General features: G+C 45.8%; 1 protein-coding gene and 1 pseudogene across 1 annotated transcript; one reads left to right on the plus strand and one right to left on the minus strand.

Annotated features, from left to right (window-relative positions):
* Window positions 1-7,017: 7,017 nt before the first annotated feature.
* On the minus strand, window positions 7,018-11,080 carry LOC146187033 (uncharacterized; annotated as a pseudogene).
* A 6,753-nt stretch (window positions 11,081-17,833) lies between these two features.
* On the plus strand, window positions 17,834-20,314 carry LOC146187034 (uncharacterized). The gene is made up of 2 exons (XM_084608165.1): window positions 17,834-17,899; window positions 18,755-20,314. Exons 1-2 carry the CDS (start codon window positions 17,834-17,836, stop codon window positions 20,312-20,314), a joined length of 1,626 nt encoding a protein of 541 aa, XP_084464291.1.

Here is a 20,314-nt window from a genome sequence, read left to right on the forward strand (position 1 = left end):
AGTAAAGCATGTGGCTTGTATAATGCAAATATTAGCTGGAATGCACTGAAAATGCATGGCCTGAATTCTGGGCCAGCTTTAACAGATAGGCTAAACAATGGTCTAATTGTGGCATGTCCACTTTTGGTAGACTGGCTGAATGCAGGTTCAATCGTGGCATGAATGTCGGGCCAATGATATCACATCGGCATTACAGTGGTCTAATCATGGGTGAACGGCGGGCCAACATGAATATATGGGCAGTACAGTGGTTCAATCATGGGTGAACGGCGGGCCAACATGAATATATGGGCAGTACAGTGGTTCAATCATGGCATAATGTTGGACAAATGTAGGCTGCAGAGCGGTCCAATCGTGGTATGAACGTCGGCCCAAGGTTGGAAAAAGTCTCTTTTGGCCTAAATGCCAATGACGGTCCGACTTTCGTGCCGTTTTTTACCAATGTAACGCCAGCGCTGGTCCATTGTTGGTGTGCTGCTTGGGAATAGCATCATTTGAGGCAACTCGCTGTTTATTTCAAATTCGTGTGTGCACTCATATCTCGATTGTCTCGCCTCCCATATGCACAGTGCCAACTTCATACTAGCTGACTCGCAGTCGCATTCGCAAAATATTTTGGATGTCAAGCCTTTGCACCCACCTGATATTAAGTGTTTGAGGCTTTCTCAAGAGTGGCTGCAAATTCTGGTTCTGGGTATGTGCTTCGGCACATGCATGAATGCAGTCCACGTGTGAAGCACAATAAGAGTGTATAGTCTTCCATGGTTTTCTGTGCAGTGGAAAGGTGCATATTATTCGAGAAATGGTAGAAAGTATATGAGAAGAATATGTGTTATAAATGCACTCATACTTCCTGTTTGACTTGTATGAAGATAATTTTCCATTATGGATCATGCGCGTGCAGTAGGCGAGGCGCCTGTATGCAAGGCCAGATTGTTGTAGCACGTAATGGATAATACCAGATTAGTGTGTTATAGATGATGACGTAACCATGTGGAGAGGGAAATAGGGAGATCTTTGATGAAAAGAGGGAAAAAATTTGGGGTAAATTGCACTTCAGGCTTTAAGGTGGCGGTTCCACGGTCGCCATCTTGGATGTAGTTCAGATTCTGCCACCAGGCTACGCCACTAATCCATGAGTGAGGAACTGAGTACCCAGCCCTCTCAACTTGCGCTGCCTGAACGCTTTTCTTGTGTTGCTGCGCGGACTTTCAAAAGTTTTTATGGCTCCACAGCAGTGTCAAGGCAGAGAAGGGGAGGGGTTTTGTCCCCGTCCTGCGCAGCATGGGCTGCCCCATTGAACTCCCCTCTTCACCCCACCGCACCACTACTCCGAACAATACGCTCCTCGACAATGAGTCAAGAGCCTTCCCTCTCTTGCCTATACTTCGTCTCACAAGATGTTTGCAGCACAGCGAAAGGCAGAGGCACCCCAGCCGGTCCAACCAGGATCAGGCGTACAATAGGCAATTGTGCTCCTAAGCGCCTCTCGCCCCCTCAAATTGGCGGGGTGACAGTACGAACACAATTCTCTATTATAGTGCGCACGGGCGAGAGGCACTTAGGAGCACAATTGAAAGGGCTCCTCTGCCTTTCCCAGGGCTGCAGATATCTTGTGAGACGAAGTATAGTTACCGCTGTAGAGCCACAAACCCGATTGCTCTTACCCGCCGAGCGTGGGGTGTTGGACTAGACTGCAGTAGGCTAGCTTGACTGAACACAAAACAGGGTGTCAACATGATTGCACAGTGCAATCTTAGTACGAGTGAAAAGGAAAAGCGAATTGCATTATTTCTGCAGACTTCGTCAATGAACCTTAGTTGAATTCGGCGCCTGTCTTTTGTTCTTTTGATCCTCGTCTTTTGGGCTATACAATCGAGTGATCATTAGCGAGCTTTAGAATACGGCGATCCTATCCGTTAGTGGGATAGAGTAATAGCGGAGCGTGTGCACAATAATAGAGAATTGTGCTCCTACTGTCACCCCCGCTATTACCCTGTCCCCATAAGCGGTAGGGGTACCATATTCTAAACCTCCCTATTGTTGATGCCATAGATATAGTAGGGATCGGAACACTCCTTGACTGCAGTGGAAGCTGCCAGCTCTTGCGGTCAACAGAAATTTGCTTTATCAAACGTGATTACAAATATGATAATGTGGCTATAATTAGCTGAACTTCAGTCAACAATCGCCCTTGTTTATTTTTTGTTCGTGCTTGTCCAATCTTCGAAACTAGACCTGGTAAGTTACAATGTGCAAATAAGTGAATGATTGCTAATTTTTTCCTTTTGAGATGAATCGATATTTTGAAATAGATGTGAAATCCACCAAGAGGCTATGTATCGCGCAGGAGGCCGGCATGTATTCATGTTCTCTTCGGCATTGAGGAGGCGCATTCACACTAAACTATGTGGGAAATGGGGGAAGGGGAGAGGGGGTTGTAAAGGAATGTTGCCAGAAGAAAGGACCTAACGGGGACAGTTTTGTAGGCGCTTATGGCGGCCACTTCCCCACTGCCAATTGGATGCTCCACAGAGTCCTCATTGTATTTATTCGCTCGCTCGCGCTCGCGCGCGCGGGTGTGTGTGTGTGTGTGTGTGTGTGTGTGTGTGTGTGTGTGTGTGTGTGTGTGTGTGTGTGTGTGTGTGTGTGTGTGTGTGTGTGTGTGTGTGTGTGTGTGTGTGTGTGTGTGTGTGTGTGTGTGCAATTAAAGGAACACACTATTTTCAGTCAATTAGCATAAAATTTTAACAATCAGTCTCCTGGAAACATTTTTCTCCTGCAGAATTTCACTCGACACTGAAATCTGATGTGAAAAGTAGCATGCTATGGAAGACGCTGACCTGTCCAGCTTGGAGCCTGACTTTATTGTACTCATTTCACAGGGCACACACACGTATGCAACAAGTATACTGTTGAGCCCGCCTTTCGGCTTCATGTGTTGGTAGTAAATAATTTCGTGATGTGGCACTTACTTGTACATTCACACATTTGCAACATAATAATCAGAGTCCAACTTTTACTCCATGCAAGAGCGCCGATGCTTACCAAATGTTTTCCTGCAAACGCCAAACGATTAGACGCAGCGATCAGATCGCGTTCTGTCAGATTTGGCATGCGCTATAATTTGTGACTTTTATCATACCAATGCAGTACAGCGGTTTTACTTCATGTGGTCAAACGGAAGCACGTTCATTGTATGCTCCGAAATTTTCACATGCTTCTATGTCAGTTTTGGGAACATGATCAGACCGCTTTCAGAGCACAGGAAGTCGAGTTGCTTCAAAACAAGGTTCAAATATAAAGTCAACAAATTGGGCGTTGAGACGGTGGGTGAGTGGACGCCTGGGTGACACGGTATCTACCTTACTCGAGATAAGGGCCCCATTCTTCTGCCTGCCGACGGGCTTTTAGAGCGTTAGCTCTGTTGCTCACTTGCATGAGTGGCGCGTTTTTCTAAGAATCGTAAACAGTGCTAGCAATATCGCCGTCTTCATTGTGCCTGGGCAAACCAGACCGAACGCTCCATGCCCCCGGCCACAGCGGCAAAGCGCGGTAGCGGGCGATGCTACGGTTTACCCTAGACGCCGTAATGCTTCGGACAATCCGCGGTATATCCCCCTTCACGAAGCGGAATTAGCTGGGAAGAGGACGGGACATCATGCACGTATAAAATAAATAAAATAAGCGCAAATAAAAGCATCAAACGGGAAACCAATTCAGTGTTTTCTCTCATAAATATATATATATATATATAGGGCCACTGATCAAGTCAAAGTATTTGAAGAAGATATAAACGAATGCTTTATGTTTGATTTATCCATTGTGAACAACGAAGCTGTAGGGCTTCCGAAACGTTAGTACGTTTTCATGAAACTTTGACTTGGTCAGTGACCCTGTATATTTTTTTATGCCACCACCTGATCAACTGCATTTCGTCGAACTCTTGATTACAGTGGTTTCTCTCATTTGAGCTAAAGCTCGACATTCGGTTCAGCACCGTTGAGCCTCATCGTTTTTTTTTTTCTTTTTGATTTTTAGTGAAGGGAATGACGGAAACGCAGTGGCAAAACCCGATTCAACATTACATTTTTGTATTGAAGAAGCTTCACATGGCTGTTTCCTACTTGCCCATTCACCGAAAACATCCCCGGCAGCTACTGCGGCACGTTACCTTTACTACCATCACCGGAACACAACATTCCGAAAAAAAAAAAAAAACATGACTGAAACGCTGGTGATTACCTTCGGCCGCCCACTACATCATTTTTTCTCCTTTTCTTTGGAGCCTGCACTGCTTGCGCTATATAGGAAATTCAGTGGGAAGGTTGAAGAGGCATGCTTGTGCATGTTCAGGTTTTCAAGTTGCACTTGGCAGACTGTCGAAACATTTTATCTGTACCAGTAAAGTGGCAGAGAGTACAAGTATTCGTGCAATTTCTCCTAGGGAGACGCTCTCTGAAATTATATTATATTAATTAATGCAGTGCTATAGTTCCGTGCCCCTACTATTCATTTTAGCGTAGAAAGAGGAAGATATTTTTTCTTTTTGCCACTGAAAAAAAAAAACTCTAAATTCCACACCCTCACAACATATGCTAACACCGCGAACATCTGAAGATAGCTTTGTGGCGGAGCTAAGACGAGGAATAACCAGCTCCGACAGCGTTCGGGTTCGAACTGTTTTTTTTTTTTCGCTGCTTGCACTGAGATGCTTAGTGCCAAATTCTTATTTGTCCAGCGCCGTGCCGTTGTTTGTGATAAAAGCGCGGCGCGAGGGACGCTACAAGACTACAAAACAAAACCGGAAAAAAAAAAATTCAATGCCTCCGGCACGGTTATACCTTGCTGAGTAAGTAGCTAGATGACACATTCAGTACACAATGGGGCGACATGTTTCCCAGCAAGTTTTAAATAAAGTGCAACAACAGAGGCAGTGAGACAAGCGTTTATTGAAGTCGGTACGAAAATTAGGTCGGTGCCTCTCCACAGAACAGCTTTACTGCGCTGTAACAGGTCCCCTGCTGACAAAGCAGATTTAGCTCCTAATCTCGACGCTGCAAAAAACCGAGTTGGGTTGAGAGTTTATTTATTTAAAGTTTATTAATTTCATACATACATGCAACAAAAATGGATGCAGTAAGAGTTGTACAGGAGGTCCCGTAGTACAGACTGTCGGGGGGACCTCCAAGAACAAAGCAAGTGAGGTAGAAATGTAAAAAAATGGGAAGCAGTGTAACAAGTAGTTGGATACACTTCGCTCAGCGATATCACATCAAGCTGATCACAAGGTAAAGCATATGCTTGCTTTATCAGCATGCTGTGGTACAGAACTCTCTCTGCTAGCTTGACATGAGCAAGGGTAGTTAGCATATGTGTCGCTATTTCAGCCAGGAGGTGTGATCCTGAATGAAAACAACCAGACAAGATGACAAAAAAGATCGAAGCATAGAGGGGCTTTATTCTGAAACGGTATATAATGTAACGGTGCAGGCTCGGTAAATAGACGCATACGGCGTTGACTCACACAGACGCAGCCACGGAGACAGTCACTCCCGAACACCGGCTTCATTCTTGTCTTCCTTCTATCTATCCACGCGATCACCCCCCCCACTCGCGCTAGCACCGCGCTTCCTCTTCTTCAATACCGTAACATATTTCCACCGGATAGGGGGGGGGGGGAGGGGTAGAGGGACAGGGAACTAACTGTGTCCGACCACACACACACACGAAAACACATACTACACAGGCAATGGACGATAAGATAACACACAAGGCCACACCAACACACAAATCGAAAATCACCAAAACAAAAACGCAGTCCAATAAGACCGTAGAGGCCACTCAAAGCTCAAAATTTCTTCACGTGATACCACCCCACGGTAACGGCCGCTCTCTCCAGTGTGCGGAGGCCGCGCGAGGGTACTCAGGTTCCAATTTTACGCAGTGCTTACAGCACGGCGCATCGAAGTTGATGAGCGGGCCGCGTGCGTTGTTGACCACCTGGTCAAAGTAGGACCAAATGAGCATGAAGACGTTTTGCTGAACGATGACTCCCATGGCCTCAATGTCCACCTCTGTTAGCGTGGACGCCGTGTCCGGCTCGACCTTCGGCTTCTTGGGCTTGCTCTCGTTCTCCTATTCACCCTCCTTGCTCGATGACGAGCCCTCATCCTTTGTATCCACTTTCATGGACTGATCTTCCTGGTCACTCTCACCACATGCTGTACTCTCCGGCCTTGGTCTCGTCCTTGGTTTCTCCCTCGATGCCTTCAGTTTTCGTGGACTCATGTACCTCAGGCGCCAGCTTGGACTTGCCCACATCCAGAGTCGGTTCTTTCATCTCGGTGTGTCCACTGAGTGCCAGGTCTATGTAAGCACATGAGACCTTCCCTGTTACCACGAGGATGAAAACCAAAACTGCTATCCCAGACTTCGCCATGGCATATCGATTTTTTGGACGCTTCGCTCTCCAGGTGCACATCTGCCCAGGCGAGTGTTGATCTCGGTGAGCTGCTGCAAGTGCTCCCCATCTGAAGTGGACGAACCGTCCTCCTGTGCGAGGTGGCCGCCCATACCACGCCGTAGCTGTTGCTTCTTGAGCCATTCCCGCAGCTCCCTCTCAAAGCACACCAGCCACCTTGATTGCCGGTAACAATCGTTCCAGCAGCTCCCGCTCCTTGTGCTCACCCTCGGCCAACAACCTCTCTTCCAAGCTCTTCATTTCCCTTTCGTGCCTGGTCTTCAGCGTCTCCAGTTCCATGCTGAACGCCTTGGCTTGGGCTTTATTTTATTGTCCGTGTGCCCGCATGGCCTCTTCCTTAGTCTTTTTCGCTGAGTCCATCTGCCGGTCGGCCTCCTGGAGGTCTGCCTCAAGTTCTTGCGAAGCGTCAGGGCTGCCGACTGCTGCTTCCGTTCCGGTCGGCCAGCTCCTTCAATCAGACGGCCTCTTGGTCGCGGAGTCTATATGTTTCGGCTTCCCGTGAACGCGGCAGCCGACACGCCAACGTATAATGTTTAGGCCTTGTCGTCAGCCTTAGGTCCTTCATGCGACATCGCACTTCTTCCTCTCTTGTTAGCTTTTTCCCTGGCCTCAATGGCCCTCCTATTCCATTCCGGGCGGCGCACGTCCATGGAGCGAGCGAGGCGGGAGTCTACAATTTCTGGAAGAACGCAGTCCTTATAAAAACGAACCAGAAATGGCTCCATTTTTTTTTGTCCAGAAAGCGTCGTCTCGGTGTACTTCTTGTACATGTATCCCTTTCGTTGTGTACACCACAAAGTCACAGACATCCCTTCTGGTAACATGAAGCTGGCCTTGCACTTGGTAAAAATACCTGTGTGACCGTTTCAGCACTGGATCTCCGTCTTTTTGCTTCTTGTCTGCGAACTTCCGTGCCGCTTCCAGGGGTTGGTCATCCTTTGCAGTGAACGGGCATTTGACCTCCACGATTCGTTCGTCGCCAACTATACCATCAGGGGAAGCTGCCAGAAATCCGTACTCAAGGTCAACAAAGAGCCCACACGGTTGAACGTCTCTTTTCATTTCGGCTGCATACAACTGGAGTGCAACGCTCTCATGCTGCTTACCGTGTTGCGTGGCAGAACTTGTGAAGCTCTTTGGATCGAGAATGGTCTTGACCAGTGCGTCACAGGGTGTTGAGTCCTTTCTAACGCAGACAGCGTGGAAATTAGAAGCAGTGAGGCGAAGCCTTCTTTCCTCGAACCAATTTGAACTGTCTGCCTGCCCGCGTGTTTGCGCCTCAATTCGTGCACAGCCGTCCTTATCAACCTGGAGTTCTTTCAGTTGTGCTTCTGCTCTCTCAGCAAACTGTTCAGGTGGCAGGTCCGGCTTCATACAGTTTGCCCCATAGTGAGGTGATGAGGTACTGTCGGCACGGACCCTCTGATTATGCTGGCTGTCAAAAAGTCGCCTTTTTCGCGGCAATCTTTTGCCTTTTTCAGTCACTTTCCTGCCGGCATACTTCTTGTAGACAACACCGGGGCTCTTGCAACTTATTGCTTTGCTAGTTTTTCCGTGCCACTGAGGCCCCAACTGGAAGCTTAGCCCAGCAGCTTGGCAACGATGCTCATAGGAGCCCTTCTGGCATCGGTTAACCTGCTTGCCACCACAAAGCTTCGCAACAAGAGACATGAGGGCTTCAGCAAGGTTGCTTGTATCGTCAGTGATGAGACGGTCAGCTTTTTCCGAAATACTGTTGGCAGCAGTCATTATCGTGATTCTCAGCATGACAGGGAGCGTCTCGAATAAGTTTTCTCCCTTGCTTCGGTCACAGAAGTAACTCCTACAGCCATCATGGCACCCAAACACGTGTTTTGGACCATTTCTCAGGTCAGCGGCTAAATCTCGAACAAGCTTTCTTACATCACCTGGACATTCTCGCAGCAATTCGGCATAGTGACTGACAGCCTTGCGTGCCCCGTTCTTTATCCGCTTTATTCTCGGACCCGATAGCATGGGCCGGCCACCTTTGCTCTCCTTGGCAATAGCATACAGACGGGAAGTGTAGCACTTCACCGCATGGTTTGCACATTCGTGCTTTCGGACAAAACGGCCGTAGCTAACCTTCGATTGAATCTGGTGGTATACAGATGAGTCACCGTCGCCTATAAAGGTGCGGTATTGAACGCCGTGCATCTCCATGCTTCGCTGAAATCCTTCAACTAGGACATCCGCCTCCATGGCTCCTGAGCTTTGATCCCAGTTTCTGTAGCACGTGTGCTCTTTTGCCTCTACGTTTTTCCTGGCATAGAACTCGCAAGTGCTGCACAGCTTATTCCTCACACCTAAGTAGAGGAGCCTTTTTGTGCGCTTACCGATGATGACGGCCACGCCAGAATTTGCAGAATACCGGTGGCCATGGCTCCTGTGGGACCAGCCACCATCAACTACCACGGTGATGTTTGGGGTCCAGTCATCCTCGCAGAAATCACAAGCTTCTTGGGCCAGCCGCTTTTCCTCCTTGCCAGCTTCGATCATTAGACCCAGGAGCACTTCTTTCCATTGCTGAAAGAAAATAGAGCATACGTGAAGCTGTTACTGTTCCCAACAGATTCAAAGTTGCTTCGCCACTTGCAAATGCCAACATTGTATTTTGCTTAGCACATAGAAACGAGTATGCCCTAATGAAACTTCTGACGACATTGTCCTTCAAAATTCAGCTTTTCACTATTGTATGCATGATAAACTGTAAATAAATGTAACGCCTCTTAGCTGCATGTAAGAACAAATGAGTTCGTAAGAAAAAAAAAATCAAACCATGTCAAAATAATAACTGGATTCACCAACGTCCCTCTCTCCCACTCTTTTCGGAAAAAAAAAAAAAAAAACTATAGTTGCACCCAGAATTTGAGATAGCGAAAATAACATGAGCGGGGATTTTCGGAGGCTTCAAGGAGCTTCGACAATTCCTAATAAGAAGTGACAAAAAAAGAAAAAAAAAGAAAGAAAAAGGAACCGACACGTTCTATAAATAAAAGGCGCAGGATAAATACAACTTCTGTTCATGTAGGGTATACTGATATTCAAAGTATGCATGCAGGATCAGCGCCCATGGCCCTGTACATTGTTTGCGCTATTACCGATTGAGTGGATTCGTGTATTCGAGCAAAGCCTTAGTAAGAGTCGCGTATTCAACGTGGGACCATATGTTCAGTTCAAACGAATGCATGTTATGCTGTATACAGCCTGAAACATACATTATCCATCTAGACTTTGGCAATTTCAATCGCAACTTTTGAAATAATTTATAGTACTTCATCTCTATTTGATATTCCTTCAACTAATTTCCTTCATGTTATATTCATTTCTGTCCATTTCCTATGCACAGCTTCAAAATGCAGCTTTCTTGTACAGCAAACGCTTTTTCATCAAGATGGCCGTCTAAATTTGTGCAGCTCTGTTTTCTGCTATTCTATGCCTTGTACTCTGTTGGCGTGTGGCGGGTAGTAGGGCTGCGTTTCACAATTCAACAGAGTCAGTGGATTGACAGAGTTGTACCTAATCCCTTTACTGCGGCACCGTGAAGTAAGGTGGCGCGACATTATTCAGGCTCTGTACGTTTTCAGGGTTGCGCGCTATGTTTGACCTCAAAACTAATACCGGCTGGGAGGCCGTGGAAGTTTTTTTCTGCTCAAAGAAGCTGACTTCCAGTTTGCAAAAGGTCCAAAGTTACACCCACCTGTCTGTCTCTCATGCGTGTGTGTGTGTGTGTGTGTGTGTGTGTGTGTGTGTGTGTGTGTGTGTTGGGGGTGAGGAAAGTATAATTAGAAATAAGGAGATTTAAAATAGGGTAATAGCGGCTCGACAGTGTGCACAAGAGGGGGGAGGGGGGATTGCCGAGACGAATGGGCGAGGAGTGTGGCTATATAATTTTGCCCGCGATGTTTCAGCGCTGCTACCAACTATTGCCCAAAACAAGTCTTTGCCGCCATTCTCCAGGAATATATGCTGTACAGGGAACTGACATGTAGGCTATGCAACTGGTGTATAAAGTAGGCAAAAACAAAAAGGGCGGGAAGCAAGTGCACGCAAGGAAACATTCCAGGCTACACATAAAAATTCGCATAGAAACAGAATTTGGCAACATGCTCATACCTTTCCAAGTGCCTCCTCTCGACGCAGAAACGTTCCCTCGCCCATGGCAGGAATCTCCATGAGAGACATTGCCTCCTCCAGATGCGAGTGGCCAGATCCGATGCTCGCGAATGCCCATACAGCAGCATCGTTTATGCCAACAGCCGTCTTCTCTGTGAGCGGCGTTGGCTCCACAATAGGGTCTGTAGTCACTCTTCTGAACTCGTGGCATCCATTGCACCGGAATTTGAACTCTGACCACGTGCCAATCCTTCGTTCCTCTTGATACTCAAAGCGCCCTCCCTCAGAACGAGGACAGCGGTGGTCGCCAAGCGCCTGTACAGATTTTATAAAGTGGTCTACAGACACAACTCTTCTTCCAGGTATGCCTCCGTGCTGCGCTGTCTGGCAGCTGAAGTCCCTTTGAACAGCAAGATCTGGCAAAGACTCCTGAATTTCAAGGTCATCCCAGTAATCAGTCATTGTGACGTCACAGCTGGTATTACTAGGCGTAGGTTGTGGCGGCGGGCATTTTGATGCTTTTGATTTCGGGCTGTCATTCATCTGCAGCAATGCATGTTTTCTGTAAAACAATGTGAGGAGTGAAACAAAAACATTATTGAACGAGGGCACCTATGCTGCTGCAAGCAGAAGCGAGGGTGAAAAATAAAGTTGACAAGAAATGCAATTTTCGTAAACCTCATGTGCATTCTACATTATTGAACGAGGGCACCTATGCTGCTGCAAGCAGAAGCGAGGGTAAAAAAGAAATTTAACAAGAAATGCAATTTTCGTAAACCTCATGTGCATTCAAATGACAGGGCTTCACTGTGTTAGTATGAGGCTTCTTCAACACGGCGTAGAAAAGAAAATGGAAAAAGGAACGGCAAGAAAAGCAAGTAAATGGTTATCTTATCAACGCTGAGAGACACAGACCAATTATCTGTAAATAATGTGCACTAGCGTTGAAAATCTATTCAGTTGGTATGCGTTCATAATAACCACGCATTGAAGACAGAACACAGAAGAGGAAAAAAAAAGGCTTACCTCCAACGGGCTGTAGCAGCAAGTTGGGCCCTTCCTCGACGAGCCTTCAGACCTTTCTTCCTAACCGGAGGCTGATTATGGTGTTTAGCCATGATGCGATCGAGGTTCGAGGGCCTAGTCTTCACCGCAGGCTGCTCAGGAGCAGACGAGAGACGAGAATATAGCTGAGCGGGGATAGCTGACCTGAGTGAACTGATGGTGGATACAATTCCACATTTTATACTGTTGGTTGTCCCCAGCTAGGGAACTGGGGAAAAAGAGTTCAGGTTGAGCAGACCAATCAGGGAGACACTTATGAGAATTCGAGGTGCCGCCCACTGCCGACGGTGGTAATTGAGCCTCCTCGCACAACTTCATGTGGCGAAGGTGAACATCCTTGGTGGCGATGGCGATTATTAGCTGGCGGTGGAAAGGCAGTATTGAGTTGAAACAGCTCCGAATTCCGAGCAGTCTGCCCCTGGCAAAGGCCACTTTTCCACGGCATCTAATTCTCGGAATTTCGTGGGCACTCCAGTAATAATTGGGAGTAATTACTTACTGGCATTCACCCAAGCGCAGCCATAAGACTACAAAGGAAAGCTATTCCCACTTCCAGTTATTGATCCATTCACTCTCGCCCTACCATATGATCTGCTGACTGTCCTGGTTAGCTCAGTTTAGTAGATTGGAGAGTTGGGCCAGTTAGTACATAATCGTAAGGATTGCGCTTCTCTCTTTGTCTGCGTCTTTCCGCTGGTCTGCGTCTTTCCAATAGCTCAGTAGTTAGAGCAATTGCCCAGGAAAGGCGGGGGTCTCGGGTTCTATCCCCGGACCAGGACCGATTTTTCTTTCACTACGAAGTTTCCGAGAAAGCTTTCCTTTGTAGCCATATGGCTGTGCTTGGGTGGATGCCTATAAGTAATAACTCCCTTATTACAAACCTACTCCGTCTTGGAAGATTCCCGAAAATATTTGGGCACTCCCGTCGGCGAAAAGCTGCGTGCATTTGCTCTCACCAACAATAGGAAAAACTTTCTCATGGTAACCCCTGTGTGCGTCAGGCGGGTAATTATAGAATAATGAGTCGCTTCCCGGGCATTCAGACCCGGCGAGGTGATTGACAGCCGCAGCACGTGGCGGTGATGTTGCTGTAGCATGTGGTCGCGATGTTACCGCCGACACGGCGCCTTTTCTGCTGCTCGCCGGGCTGGCTTGGTTCCTGTCGTCGGTCGCTGGAGCCTCGGCTGGAACCCCCGATCATAACAGTCAAGGAAATACAGAGCTTTTGAGACAAGGACAGAACAAAGAGTGGACAGCACGTGCGCTAACTCTCAACTCAGTTTTATTCAATGCATTTCAGGATTTTAGACACTGTAGGAACATAGACAAAACATGATACTAGCATGCTATCGCGAAGCACGTCACCACATAATCGCACAAATTAACATGTTTCTATTTTCCCAAGAACTCTAGAATATATCTCCTTGGTCGAGAATGATATCGAAGGATCGCTTACACATTCTTCTTTGAGTTATCTTATTTCTCTGGCTTTACAATCTCGCGTGTCAGTTGTTCTTTATTTCTGCTTATGAGAGTGCAGTCTGAAGCGGCAGAAACACTACTCGTTACAAAGCAGTCGCAATTTCAAAGCCAGGCAGAAAAGCACAAAAAAGTAGCAGTACAACCTATCTTCCCAGGATATGGCACACTCTGACAAAAAAAAAAAAATAGTAAATCGGTGCGAGCAGATGCACACGTTATGTTTTCAGCACCTGAGAAACTAGCGAAACTATGTAAGATGACCGATCTGTTGGCTCTCAAGAAACAAGGATGCACAAAAAAGCCCAATAAAAAGCCTGTTCAGTGTGCGGAGGGCGTTGTGTATTCCTTACAGTTTTCTTGTTGTAAGGTGTACATAGGGCAGACCGGGAGGTGCCTAAATGAGAGATTTTGCGAACACAACAAAACGTTGAGAACATGAGTGATAATATTGACGATAAAGAAAAACTGATACGCGATATATTGTAGAAGACAGGAAAATCAGAGAGTTGAAAGAAAAATGTGGAAGGCGATCCTTCGATATTCTTGAGAAAATAATTTGTGCGATTATGTGATGACGTGCATCGCGATAGCATGCTGGAATCATGTTTTGTCTATGCTCCTACAGTGTATAAAATACTGTAATGCATTCAATAAAATTGAGTTGAAAGTTAGCGCACGTGCTGTTCATTCTTTTTTTTTTGTCCTTGTCTAAAAAGCGCTGCATTTCTTTGATGATGAACCAACTCGCGCGAACATCCACCCTGATCATAACAGTCATGCCTTCTCTCTATTACCTAAAATCGTCAAATATTGCCACGAGAGTTTTCCACCACGCCGTCAGATAGGTCAAAGGTGAATTTCGCGCGCTCATAGCTCAGTCATGAACCATATACAGCGGCGTCCCTTAGTCACGATCGTTTAGAGGTTCAAAATCAAATCACATTCGCTTGACTCTAACATACATGGACATCCTCATGAAGGAGTCCGCACCTTCACCTTATGAGGATTTGAGTCGTTGAGGTGAGGGAAAATCAGCACTGAAAAATTAGCGAGGACGAGGATGAAGGTAGGCAGAGGCGGTGAGGTGAGGGATAGGCTGCGAAAGATAGTTTGAGGGCGAGGACGAATGCTTCACGAGATGCGTAGTTTCTGTAGTAACAAAATGTAGCCGGCGAACATGAAAGACACAAATGGCCAGCATACTCTGTCTTCCACTGGTACTGTTGTTGAGAAGACAGATGCAGTGGAACGGGGCACAATCGCTATAGCTAGGCTTCGAAGGGAAAATAATAAAAAAAAACTGTAAAAACGACCAAGGAGCAGGAACAGAAGCTACGAAACCACCTCAGTGCTCGTGATGATGAAAAGCCTAAAAACGGCCCATTTGATAATTGCCGACCCAACAGGTAGCTGCAAAAAGTCACTGAGACCGATGTCGCTGGTTCCACTCTCACGGAACATGACGGGAACGGTAAAGTACACAAGATCGCTGTTTCTGACCGCTAACGTTTCTTTGCCACTCAGGGAAACAACTAAGAGGGCAAGTTTAGCGAAAAAAAGCGCTCAAATAAAATAAACAAACCCGTCCAAAAGAAAGGGGACGCGCAGAAGAAACGCTGAGCACAGAAGACAGAGGTCGGGTCATTTAGCAACTACGACCCTCCAACCATTTTTTTTCCTCCCTCGGCTGTGGCGGCAAAGTCAAATTTATTCACACTTTTGTAATTTTTTTTCCTGTCCTGCCTAAGATATGGAAAATAAACAAACAGCAATGCAGTTGGGCTGATACCAGTAAATAAACTACACTTTAGCAGCCGATGCATCCTTTATCATGTGGGCACAGCGAAGCAGAATTTTAGTATTTCTTTTACCGTTTCTATCTTTGTAGTAAACTCGTAAAACCTTCATGTCATGCAATAAATTTGTGCGGCACGTAACCTCTTATTCTTATTTGATAATTTCCATAGCATCAAGTTGTATTTTTCCTTTGAGGGTTTGCATGGTACCGACCTCTAACGCGCAAGATTTCATTGTCTCACTTTCAGTGTAAGATTGACTCGATAATAAGAATGCAGAGATTTCGCGTTGTTTGGATGTATCTCTAGCTGCTAGGTTCAAATTATGGCAGCACTGTTCTTTGAATTGCTCATTCCGCTTAGTCGTTTCAGAGGAAGGAAAGAGGCCTCTTTTGTTCGTTGGTTTCCAATGTTAGCGGTAATTCGCTTCTCGTGCGTGGCAGCCCTACGAGGAGAAAGATGCCTGCTTTTGCCAAACACAAGCATATATCTTTCTAGTAACGAAAGCCACTACTTGTACTGGACAAGAAGCACGTTTCGTTCGCCGGGGTACAGTGTTGATTGTAGCCGGGGCGCACCTCAGCTGCACGCGCGAGAGCCTTAGCTGGCAACGTTTCGGCACACAAACAGTATGACACACTTAATTCGAGGCGATAAATAAATATCAAAGCAAGCAAGTGTACATTTGTCAAAGGACCATTTTCAAGTAGCGCTACTGCGCATGAGCGAAGCACCTGAGCGCGCGAAGCACCTACACCCGACCCGACCCGACCACTCGACCCGTCACGCCAGTGTTTACCTCTCTCGCCCGATGGAAAGGAAAGGGCAAAGGAAAAATGTTGTAGACGCACAATACCCTCTCGTAAATACCCCTCAATTCAGGGTGTTTGTGGCGCCATCCTCGTAATTTTTCTGAACTGCGACATTTTAGTGCACATGAAATTTCATAGATGGCGCTAACTACTACATTTATTATACCTGGCTTTGTTATTCCACTTTTATTGGCTTTTTGTAGACTTTGTAGTTGATAATTGTTACCGGTTGAATAAAAGAACGAAAGCCCGAACCTTGAAGTTATATTCGCCAAAAAAAAACAAGCCATGGAGCATTTCAATCATGCTTAAAATATTTCATGAAGAGCTCGCGCGCTTCAAGTGAACCACGAAAAAATTAGCTGAAATCATCCTGACAGTGCACATTCCTCGAGAGTCGTAGAACAAAACCGATGCTTATCCTCTGACAGCAAGGTGTAAAGTTTTTTCACGCGAAATTTCAGCACAGATAAAAGCTTATTACTTGAACAGTTTTGCATATACTTTTAGCCATTTTACAAAAAACGCTAAGTTTGATAACAAATAACTTTTACACTAAATGAAGCAGACAGATGATATTTTCAGGAAAGAGCGAACTATGTACGACTTCCAACTGCGCAAAAAAGCTCCGCAGCAGAATGCATATCTTGAAAGTTATTGTATGTATAATTACCTGTTTTATACACTTTTCACAGGTGCGTGGCTAATAAACTATGCGATACACAGTAATAAAAATGCTGAACTTTGTTCATTAATATCTCATCTCAAAAGATCTCGAACGGTGTTGTTCTAGGTGCAAAAGATTTTGCACAATTTTGCTTTTCCTGAGACAAGTAGAGCTAAAAAGCAGTTTCTTACCTTTGCGTTTTTTTTACAGCTTAAATATCTTCACAGCTATTTATAAACCAAATGCACCATTCAAAAGCAGAGAAAATAAGCTTTACAACGATACTAAAACCACGCTTATAAACTAAACGAGTGAGGCACAGTAGAGGTATGAATTTCACCAAAAATGTCGTCTCTTCACCGCTTGAGTGGGACCGCCACCTTAAGGTGGCGGTCCCACTCAAGCGGTGAAGAGACGACATTTTTGGTGAAATTCATACCTCTACTGTGCCTCACTCGTTTAGTTTATAAGCGTAGTTTTAGTATCGTTGTAAAGCTTATTTTCTCTGCTTTTAGATGGTGCATTTGGTTTATAAATAGCTGCGAAGATATTTAAGCTGTAAAGAAAAACGCAAAGGTAAGAAACTGCTTTTTAGCTCTACTTGTCTCAGGAAAAGCAAAATTGTGCAAAATCTTTTGCACCTAGAACAAAACCGTTCGAGATCTTTTGAGATGAGATATTAATGAACAAAGTTAAGCATTTTTATTACTGTATATCGCATAGTTTATTAGCCACGCACCTGTGAAAAGTGTATAAAACAGGTAATTATACATACAATAACTTTCAAGATATGCATTCTGCTGCGGAGCTTTTTTGCGCAGTTGGAGGTCGTACATAGTTCGCTCTTTCCTGAAAATATCATCTGTCTGCTTCATTTAGTGTAAAAGTTATTTGTTACCAAACTTAGCGTTTTTTGTAAAATGGCTAAAAGTATATGGAAAACTGTTCAAGTAATAAGCTTTTATCTGTGCTGAAATTTCGCGTGAAAAAACTTTACACCTTGCTGTCAGAGGATAAGCATCGGTTTTGTTCTACGACTCTCGAGGAATGTGCACTGTCAGGATGATTTCAGCTAATTTTTTCGTTGTTCACTTGAAGCGCGCGAGCTCTTCATGAAATATTTTAAGCATGATTGAAATGCTCGATGGCTTGTTTTTTTTTTTGGCGAATATAACTTCAAGGTTCGGGCTTTCGTTCTTTTATTCAACCGGTAACAATAGGCCGTATGCAAAATTGGTAGCGCCATCTGGTGAACGCGTTCGAAACTACATACGCCATCTTGTGTTGGGCGAGGGACCCATACTGCCCATACGCCTGGGTGTCTTACGGACGGATTGAGCTGCGTGCGTGCGCGTTAAAGCGGAGTGTTTATATAGTGCTTTCTACCGGCAAAATGCCCGCACACTGCTGTGTTCCACTCTGCAAACAACGGGGAGTGATTGACGACTGTGGAATCAAGGTAAGACTCGCGGGATTACTTTTTAATCGAGAATGGTTTCACGCAAAACCGATCGTCTTCAAGCGCCGTGTTTTTAGCATTTGATGCGCAGTGCTAGCGACGTTTAACAGCTGAATTTATTACTAGTTTTGACTGTAGTGTGCGAGTAATTTTAAAGCCAGAATCCAATACGCTTTAAAGCGACGTACCATTAATACTTGAGAAAGGCTTGCAAAATTTGCGCATTACCCACTGGTCGTAAACACTGCAGCTGCGATGATTGAACTGGTAGTGTGTTAGGTGAGTGTGACCCAAGCTCGTTATATGTACAGGTTGTCCACTCCTAGTGTGAACATGCGAGTGTATGGCCATGCTCATTGAAGGGCGACTGCGACCGACTCGGCCGCGCATCGAAGCGAAGTGGCAGATGACGCGAAGCACCACGTCAATCCTCTGCGCCACTTTGATGCGATGACGGCTGCGCCGCACGCAGTGACCCATTATATAGAGCCCGCCGATGCGGTCATATGTTCACACTAGCAGTGCATGACCTGTAGATAACCCATTAGAGTTCACCTCTATGCCCTTTCTGCGCCCCCCATGCAACACCTCATTCATCGTTTACGCGTGTGTGGCGTCCAACATTGCGTAATCTGAGCCGTTCCTTCTGCTGCTGTAGCCTTTTCCGCTACGACTGCCGCTTTGTGTCTGCCCACTGTAGTATCCACAAAGCGCCTATTTCAGGCCATTTTACGAAGGTCCTTGCTGTTTAGTGCAGCACCATGGCAAGTTTTTCTGATTTAATTCCGGAATATGTGTGTGTGTCTGGTACATGAAATGTTGAATGCCATCTTTTTTTTTTTTTTTTTTTTTTAGGTGTCATTTCATGGATTCCCAACTGATCCAGCATTGTACAAGAAATGGATCATTGCAATCCGCAGAGATGAAGGCGCCAACTTTACTGTTGGCAAATCAACAAAAGTTTGCTCAAAGCACTTTCGTGAAACTGACTATGTGCCTGGTGTGGCAAGTGGCTACAGGCTTCTTCGGGACACTGCTGTGCCATCAGTGTTCAGCTTCGTTAAAGATAAAAAGATCCGGAAGCCACCAAAACAGCGTGCGCCACCAGCAACAAACACAACTCTGAAGCAAGCACGTCACACAGTGCAGGCATCAGGGTCGACTGAGAGTACCGGCAGTAGCAGCATTGCTATACCTGTGGATGCATCCATGTGCAGTGATGAACAGGACACCGAAAGCTCATGCGAGCGGCCACAGAAGACTGATTGTTCGACACGAGATTTGGAGCCGGTCATTTCCGTTGCAGAAGAACAGGAAAAAGAAATAAGGAGACTTCAAGATAGGTGCACACAGCTGGAAGAACAGCTGACAGCAGCCAGGGAGGCTGCTCGCCAGCTGCAAGCTGAGAAAGAAGACCTAGCTAATGAGCTTGCTGAAGAAAGACGTAAGGCAGCCGCCTTCTGCATCGAGTCATTTAAGGACTGTGATCAAGATGTCACGTTTTACACTGGTCTGCCCGATTACAGCCGCTTCATTGGCCTTCTGCTTTTCTTGAAACCGGAAGAGAATGGCTGTGATGCTTTCTGCACCGACACTGTGGGTGATGCCAAATCCAGTAAGGGTCGCAAACGAAAACTGACGGGGAAAAATGAGCTGTTTTTAGTTCTTGTGCGGCTTCGCCTTGGCCTGTTTGAAACTGATCTGGCACACAGATTTAATGTTTCGCAGTCCACTGTCTCAAGAATATGTACCACCTGGTTGAACCTGATGTATGACAGATTATGTATGATACCCCTGTGGGCACCACGAGCTATAGTGAATGCAACCATGCCACCAGAGTTTTCTGAAAAGTATGCATCAACAAGAGTGATACTAGATGCAACTGAGATCCAGTGTGAAGTCCCGTCATCTTTGTCACTACAGTCTAGCACATATTCAGTTTATAAGTCCTGCAACACGTTTAAAGGACTAATAGGTGTGCAACCTAATGGACTGCTCTCCTTTGTGTCTGAGCTATTCACTGGGTCAATCTCAGACAGAGAATGTGTGATCAAGAGTGGTTTTCTTGATTTAGAGTTTGATGAGGGTGATTCTGTCATGGCAGATAAAGGCTTCCGTGTTGAAGACCTCTTGTGCAAAAAAAATGTTCACTTGAACATTCCTCCATTTCAGATAAATAGGAAGTTTACGAACAGTGAAATGAAAGAAACTCGAGAAATTGCCTCGCTCAGAATTCACGTTGAGCGCAGAATACAAAGGATCAAGTCATACCACATATTTGACAGACCAGTACCCGTCAGCTTGGCACCACTTATCAATCAGATATGGACTGTGACAGCCATCCTCTCAAATTTCCAGTCACCCCTAATACAACCTCGAGGAAGCATAACTACTTCTGATGAAGCAAATGTCTGA

Source organism: Amblyomma maculatum, chromosome 6, assembly GCF_055883805.1.
Source record: "Amblyomma maculatum isolate TAMU_Amacu chromosome 6, ASM5588380v1, whole genome shotgun sequence".
Lineage (NCBI taxonomy): Eukaryota > Metazoa > Arthropoda > Arachnida > Ixodida > Ixodidae > Amblyomma > Amblyomma maculatum.

What these genes read in the sequence shown, in the direction of transcription:
- LOC146187034 (XM_084608165.1), top strand. Translation starts at nt 17,834, where the DNA reads ATGCCCGCACACTGCTGTGTTCCACTCTGCAAACAACGGGGAGTGATT. An exon ending in TTGACGACTGTGGAATCAAG is followed by an intron (nt 17,900 to 18,754) that starts GTAAGACTCGCG and finishes TTTTTTTTTTAG; the next exon opens with GTGTCATTTCATGGATTCCC.